The 7,360-nt window shown below is 33.8% G+C and overlaps 1 protein-coding gene across 1 annotated transcript; it reads left to right on the top strand.

Moving 5' to 3' along the window:
- Nucleotides 1–5,428: 5,428 nt before the first annotated feature.
- Nucleotides 5,429–6,964, top strand: LOC131021138 (uncharacterized). The gene is made up of 3 exons (XM_057950227.1): nucleotides 5,429–5,615; nucleotides 5,711–6,174; nucleotides 6,434–6,964. The coding sequence occupies exons 1-2, from the start codon at nucleotides 5,429–5,431 to the stop codon at nucleotides 6,172–6,174; spliced, it is 651 nt and encodes a 216-aa protein (XP_057806210.1). The 3' UTR covers nucleotides 6,434–6,964.
- Nucleotides 6,965–7,360: the final 396 nt, after the last annotated feature.

The following is a 7,360-nucleotide window of genomic DNA, read 5'->3' as shown; positions in this document are numbered from 1 at the left end:
TCTCTTATTGCTTTGTTATTGAGGTGTGCTTCTGGATATATGGTCCACGCTTCATAAACACATATTTATAGGGGTTTTATCCCTGGTGCACTTTGGTAAGCTGCATGCATGACATCTAATTGAATTAGACGTGGCAAATTCCTGACCACACTGGGTTAGCTTCGTAGTGGTATCTTGCAGATAATATTGACATGTGAACTATTACTATGCATTCATGTGACCCTGACGATTATTCTCATGCATCGCGTCGATGACCTCGGGCACGCTTTCATTGGAATAATTTCGTCCTCTTCGTTGCTTTTTGTGATTCGAAAATGTTGGATAACTTTATTGATGGAGTATGACGACCCAAAACAATTTTTTTAATCCTTATTGTAATTCGAATTCAGGGAAGAAAGAACTAATTGACACAAAATTTAAACGATGCCTACCGCACGAGTATTTTAAATTATGTAAAGGTAAGCGGTGTTCTAAAAAATATCATTTCCAATGTGTTCTCTGATCTCCTTTGATTTGGGAGAATTCAAGTCAAGCACGCAATATTTATCCGTTAACTACATTAAAATAAATATAAAATAAGATATAGAGATGCATGCAAATAAGATATAGAGATGCATGCAAATATGATTGTACATCCACCAAACTCATTCAAGCGTGCCATCAAGAATAGTTTGAATCAGTGTATGAGTTAGATTAATTAACTGTAATAGTAAGATATCAATATTAAATTAATAATTAACTCTAATAAAGATGCACTCTAATAGAATATAGTATTACTAAAATATGAAAAATATTACTCTTCCACAATTCAAGCGTGCCATAAAGAATGCTTCACTTAAAATTAATTAAATCTAATATTAGAATATCAATTCAATAAAATATACTTCCTCCGTCCACGATTTAATGCCCCACTTTGATGTGGGCAAGGAGACTAATAAAGCTGAAAAATATGATGTGGATGAAATATAAGGGTAGTTGACTAAAGTGATAAATGTGTTGTGAGTGGGTTCACTAGTGATAAAGTGAAGTAAATATAGAATATAAAAATAATAAAAGTGTTTAAAGGTGGGGCCATTAGTGACAAAAATAGAAGAATTTTTTTTTTAAAGAAAAGTAAAATGGTACAACAAGTAGAATAAGGCAATAAATTGTGGACAGGTTTTTAAAGGCAAGTAGGGCATTAAATTGTGGACGGAAGGAGTAATAAAAATCTCAGTAAAGATGCACTATGTATTAAGGAACATGCCATTCTCTAAGCGGAGCAGTTAACAACATGGCAATATTACCGTATAAATATAAATAAGTCTTATTATATAACAAGAAATTAAACAATTATATTTTATCCATGTCCGATTCAAGAACATTAGCCTGAGTTAGTTAAGAGAAAATTATTTTTTGGTGAATGCTTCGGAACATACATAATTTTTTTTTTTTATCTTTTGATATTAGTTATGATTCCATATGCATTATTTGCAAAATATGAGTTTTGCCCTTTTTGTTTTCGGGAATTAATGAGTTTTGCTTAGTTTGTAATGCGTTATTCTATTTCGCAGATATTAGGGCTTCCGGGATTCCATCGTTTGTTGTGTCGAGCACAGCTGTGTTGTCGATGTGTAAAGGATAAAACAAAATTTAAGATTACAATTGACAGCCATATCTCTGCCACTCTGTTGCAATTCATTAACCTATGGATAGTGACAATACATAATCCTATGAGATCTTCAAAATACGTTTCGTCGTTTCCGCTGGCGAACGGATATTATCATTCGATGTTATAATTTTATAAATTTCCATTGAAATAAAAAATTCAGTCGCACCTCAAAGCCTTATAAAACACCCAAATTATAATTCAAAAACAATTCGCATTACGTGTACTTTGTTGTCGAAAAAATTATAATCCGCTGAACTTATCGTCGAACAAAGGAATCTGTTTTTTGGCGGTTTCTTGAAAATTCGAATTTTCCTCAATATTGGATATTGACGCCAAATCGTAGAGTGGTTGTCATAGCGTATCTTCGCTTAATCAATAAACAAATCTTTGACTTCCTACTGTGCAACAATTGCCAGTCATGAATATCTTGCCTTTGTGTGTTGGTATTGTTATTTAAAAAATTATTTTAGTTTTTATTCGAGTTTTTTTTAGAAATTATGTTATCTTTATTTGTTTCAAATTAGTTGGGGATTCTTCTAAAAATAATCATAGATTTGTTTCCACTAATATAGATATTCTCATTCTCCACAAAATAATTCTATATTTGAATCCACTATTTTAGAGATTCAACATAATTTTTCCACACATATTTTGTTTTCCGAAATTTCTGTTATTTATATTTTGTTTTTATTTTTTTTCGAAAATTGTGATTTTTTTTCCTTACTAATTAATCCAAAAGAATTAAGAATTCTGTCTGTATCGCGCGACAATCGTGCAAATTAGATTAGTGATGAGTGATCTCACTAATCAAATTAACATTCTTAAGTTATAATTATAAGATTCTTAATAAGAATCTTCAATTCTTAGTAATAGTATTAGATTAGTGATGAGTGATGAGTGATCTCACTAATCAAATTACAATTCTTAAGTTATAATTATAAGATTCTTACTAAGAATCTTCAATTCTTAGTAATAGTATTAGATTAGTGATGAGTGATGAGTGATGAGTGATTTCACTAATCAAATTAACATTCTTAAGTTATAATTATAACATTCTTACTAAGAATCTTGAATTCTTTCTAGGAATCTTAGATTAGTGATGAGTGATCTCACCAATCAAATTAACATTCTTAAGTTATAATTATAAGATTCTTAATAAGAATCTTCAATTCTTAGTAATAGTATTAGATTAGTGATGAGTGATGAGTGATCTCATTAATCAAATTAACATTCTTAAGTTATAATTATAAGATTCTTACTAAGAATATTGAATTCTTTCTAGGAATCTTAGATTAGTGATGAGTGATCAGTGATCTCACCAATCAAATTAACATTCTTAAGTTATAATTATAAGATTCTTAATAAGAATCTTCAATGCTTAGTAAGGGCTGGTTTGGTTGGGGGTTATACAACATATTAGTTATTTTTATCCGGATTAGACAGGAGTTTGGTATTCTATTGAAACATTGTGGATGGCCCTGAAATAAGGCAAGGCCCGTAGCTAAATTTCAGGATTATGCTGTACTCGTAATACCTCTAACCCCCTCCGATTATAGTAATCAATACAGATTATGGCAATATTTTTCACTACCCTCGCACGACTTCCGTTGATTGGATTTCAACCCTAGCTCCCTTTCTTCCCATCGCCGCTCTTTCTCCATTCCATCTGTTTCGAACCCTATGGTGGAAATAATTTCAGATTCGATTTGCTAAAAAACTCAAAGCCATCAAATTCCCTCTCTCACAATATTCAGATTTCAGATTCAAAGTCATCCACTTCCATCTCATCGCGGCCAACTGCGGAATACAATTTCGAAGGGTATAAACTAGGATTTGGGCATTTCGGCGGCACCATCTTCCAGCTGTTCTCGAATCAAGAACTGAGAGAGAAAATTTGAAAGACATCATCAGCAGTGTAAAGATCGGTAAGAACCATCATTAGATGTGTTTATGGCTTTCGATTTTTCGTCGATCTGTGGTATGTTGATTTGGGGGTTGTTCATTTGAAAATCGAAAAAATCACCTACCGATTTCATTATGTCGATCGTCATTTTTAGAATATGTGGAATTTGTCGACTGGAATTTCATCATCTAGGGTTCGAAACTATTCTACTGATTGTTTGATTTCAACACCTGCGAGTTTCAATAAATTGTTTCTTTGTTTGCCTCTTTTTTTGCGATGAACTGAATATTTCATATATTTTTTGTTAGAATACCAATTTAACGAGCAACAATTACGCTACCAAAGGCTAATGTGATTGCATAATTTGTTCCTTTTAAGTCACTTCTGCATATTATTGAATTCCATATATGGGCATTGATTTATTTCGTTCATTAATTTGAAATTCACATTATTTTATGAACGCATATACATGAAAATCGGGACACAAATAGAGCGAAGACCAGGCTACCAAAGGTCAGTACCAACGCCTTCTCGCCAATGTCAATATGTGTGATTTTTGGGCTTGTTATCATTCTTGTTCGTGTTCAATAGGCACAAATAATTTGGTAGTAGTCCGTTGTTTTTATCTAGGTTGATTCGACACCTATACTAATATTGGTCATGCTGCCATTATAATTTATAAATCGACCTATGGTTAATGCTGCCATTCTTGTTGATTAAGTTATATATTATGATATAGGGCATGCTGCCATTCATGTTGATGTTCAACTATTCAATAAATTTTGGTTGATATCCTATTGTTTTCATATGCATTATTTAATCTTTCTCTATGTTTTGGGCATGCTGCCATTCTACGTGTGTGTAGTCTCAGTTTACAAATCGACGTGTGGTTAATTATATAAAATTGTGTATGCTGCCATTCTTTATTATTTAGGGAACCATATAGCAAACATGTGGGCATGCTGCCATCCTTGTTCATGTTCAACTATTCCAATATTTTGGTTGTAGCCAACTGTTTTCATCTGGCTTGTTTAATTATACAGTATTGGGCATGCTGTCATTGTTGATTATACTTGTTGTTGAGGGAGTTAAATATTCAAGTTTGGGTATGCTGTTCAATTTTCACTTTTATAAGAGGTTAATTAATTCAAATTTGATGTCTAAATCTATGATTCTTCGCTTTTTGCTAGACTCCGTACGTGTGTATTGAAATGTCAGGGAGGGAAAGTAGTCGTGTGCGTGACATGCGATTCGTCTTGTTACAAGAAATTTTGTGTGATCACGTCATCCAAGTGGCTCTGTTATTTGCATACTATGCTAAGTATAGGTTAAGAAAAAGAAAGCGAGGTGATGGAGCCTTAAAGTACAAGATAATAAGTAAGATGCCTGACCAAGAAAAACACTTACGTCGTTTAGTAGGTGTACATGATGTGGACTATATTTCCAACCTTCGTATGGACCGTAGGACTTTTGCTAGGCTTTGCGTGATTTTACGGGAACGGAGGGGTTTGGTTAATGGTCGATTTGTTACCGTTGAGGAACAAGTAGCAATGTTCCTTTCAGTTCTAGCACATCATAAAAAAAATAAAGTAGTCAAATTCGACTTTTGGAGATCTGGGCAAACGATCTCGCATTATGTACATGCGGTCTTAGGAGCAGTTATTAGGGTACATGATTTATTCCTAGCCAAACCCGAAACTGTTCCAGCAGATTGTAGTGACCCACGGTGGAGGTGGTTTAAGGTATACATAATATATAAAGATATTCAATAAAGCCCCTTAAATTGAATGTTCTTGACGTATTTAACTAATTCTACTTGTGACTTGTGTATATAGGGCTGTTTAGGGGCATTAGACGGCACTTATATCAGTGTCATGGTCGGTAACGAGGATAAACCCCGGTATCGGACAAGAAAGGGGAAAATATCAACAAATGTTCTAGGTGTTTGTGATCGTAATCTGAATTTCAGTTATGTGCTAACCGGTTGGGAAGGATCGGCTGCGGACTCTCGAATCCTACGAGATGCAATTAATAGACCTCATGGCCTTAGGGTCCCAAAGGGTATAAGCTACTATTTAATATATTCAATACTTATATGTGCTTAATTAATTACATGAATATTGATTGATATTTTAACTTCATTGATTCTTTTATAGGGAACTACTATTTGTGTGACAACGGTTACGCGAATAGTGATGGTTTTCTAACGCCTTTCAAGGGTGTTAGATACCATTTAAAAGAGTGGGGTCCGAATAATGCACGACCACAAAATAAAGAAGAGCTATTTAATCTGAGACATAGTAAGGCGAGAAACGCGATAGAGCGAGCCTTTGGCATATTGAAGATGAGATGGGGTATTCTTAGGTCTCCATCATTTTATCCTATTCGGGTGCAAAATAGACTCATAATGGCAGCCTTCTTACTCAACAATTTTGTTCGGATGGAGATGCCGATCGACCCCATAGAACAGCAACTAGACAATACGCCTCAAGACAATGGGTTGGCCATAGATGCAACACATGATGAATTCATAGACGTCGTTCAGTGTTCCCCCGAATGGAATGCGGCGAGGAATGCCTTGGCCGAAGCTATGTGGTCGCAGTATTTGAATAATAATTAGGTGTGTGGCTAAAAATGTGATTACTAGTTCAATATTTTCATGTTTTTTGATAATTGTTGCTGCTGTCTTGTTTGGTGCTGCTGTCTTGTAATGTTATTAGCAGCTTCTTTTCATGGAAATGTAAATAACATTGTAGTTGCTATTCTCAATATTTTAATGTTTTTTGATAATTGTTGTTGCTGTCTTGTAATGCTTATTAGTAGCTTCTTTTCATGGAAATTAAACTAACATTGTAGTTGTTATTCCCTCTACTTTGTAGGATGGACGCTGCTTCGGAGGTATCAACACGCACCCCTCAATGTAGTTGCGGCAATGGAAACAAGGAGCTCAAGTGCGCGAGCTATACATCAGAGAATCCCGGTCAATTCTACTACAAATGTCCTACGGGTAAGAACCATTGGAAGGGCTTTTATTGGTATGACGAGTTCCATCGGCTTGGAAGACGAAATGTGACTTCCACTGCCGGCTCTTCTCGAAGCGTAGTTTTCAGCCAACCAACTACTGCTACACCCATATCTCAGCCTGCATCACCAAACGTTGTCACCAATATAGGTCTACATGGAAGTGGATTGACATTACCCCGTAGCTATTTGGAGTTCATTTGCGCCGTGCTTGGTCTCACAATATTTGTTCTAATCCTAGGCATTGTTATGGGTAAAGTCATGTGAGGGTATGTGATTTGGTACTTCGTTGCATCGTCCAAACAATTTCAAGTTTTATTTCTTTCATTTGGGATTCGACTTATCTAGAGAAACTGTTTGCAGGATATTATACAGTATGGCAAACTGCCTCACCCATGTTTTTATTGCAATTATGATTTCAAATTTATTCCTTCTACTACTTGTTGGGTCAATATTATTGTTGGTACACTGTCGTTGGGAACATGTCCTTAATAATTTATTAATTGATAATAATTTATATTTAAATTTCATTATAAAATTGTCATTGAATAATATTTGTATTTGATTTTTTTTTTATAGAATTTATTGCCTCAAAAAAGTTACTATAATTTATGTTAATTGAAATTTATAATTTTTCATTGAATGATATTTGTATTTAATTTTTTTTATAGAATTTATTGCTTCAAAAAAGTTACTATAATTTATGTTAATTGATATTTTATAACTTTTCATTTCATTGTTCTATTGAATGATATTTGTATTTAATTTTTTTTATAGAATTTATT

The sequence above is a fragment of the Salvia miltiorrhiza genome, chromosome 4 (genome assembly GCF_028751815.1).
Source record: "Salvia miltiorrhiza cultivar Shanhuang (shh) chromosome 4, IMPLAD_Smil_shh, whole genome shotgun sequence".
In the NCBI taxonomy this organism is placed as follows: domain Eukaryota; kingdom Viridiplantae; phylum Streptophyta; class Magnoliopsida; order Lamiales; family Lamiaceae; genus Salvia; species Salvia miltiorrhiza.
The sequence above is the reverse complement of the archived record's forward strand: the minus strand, read 5'-3'. Positions and strand labels throughout refer to the sequence as shown.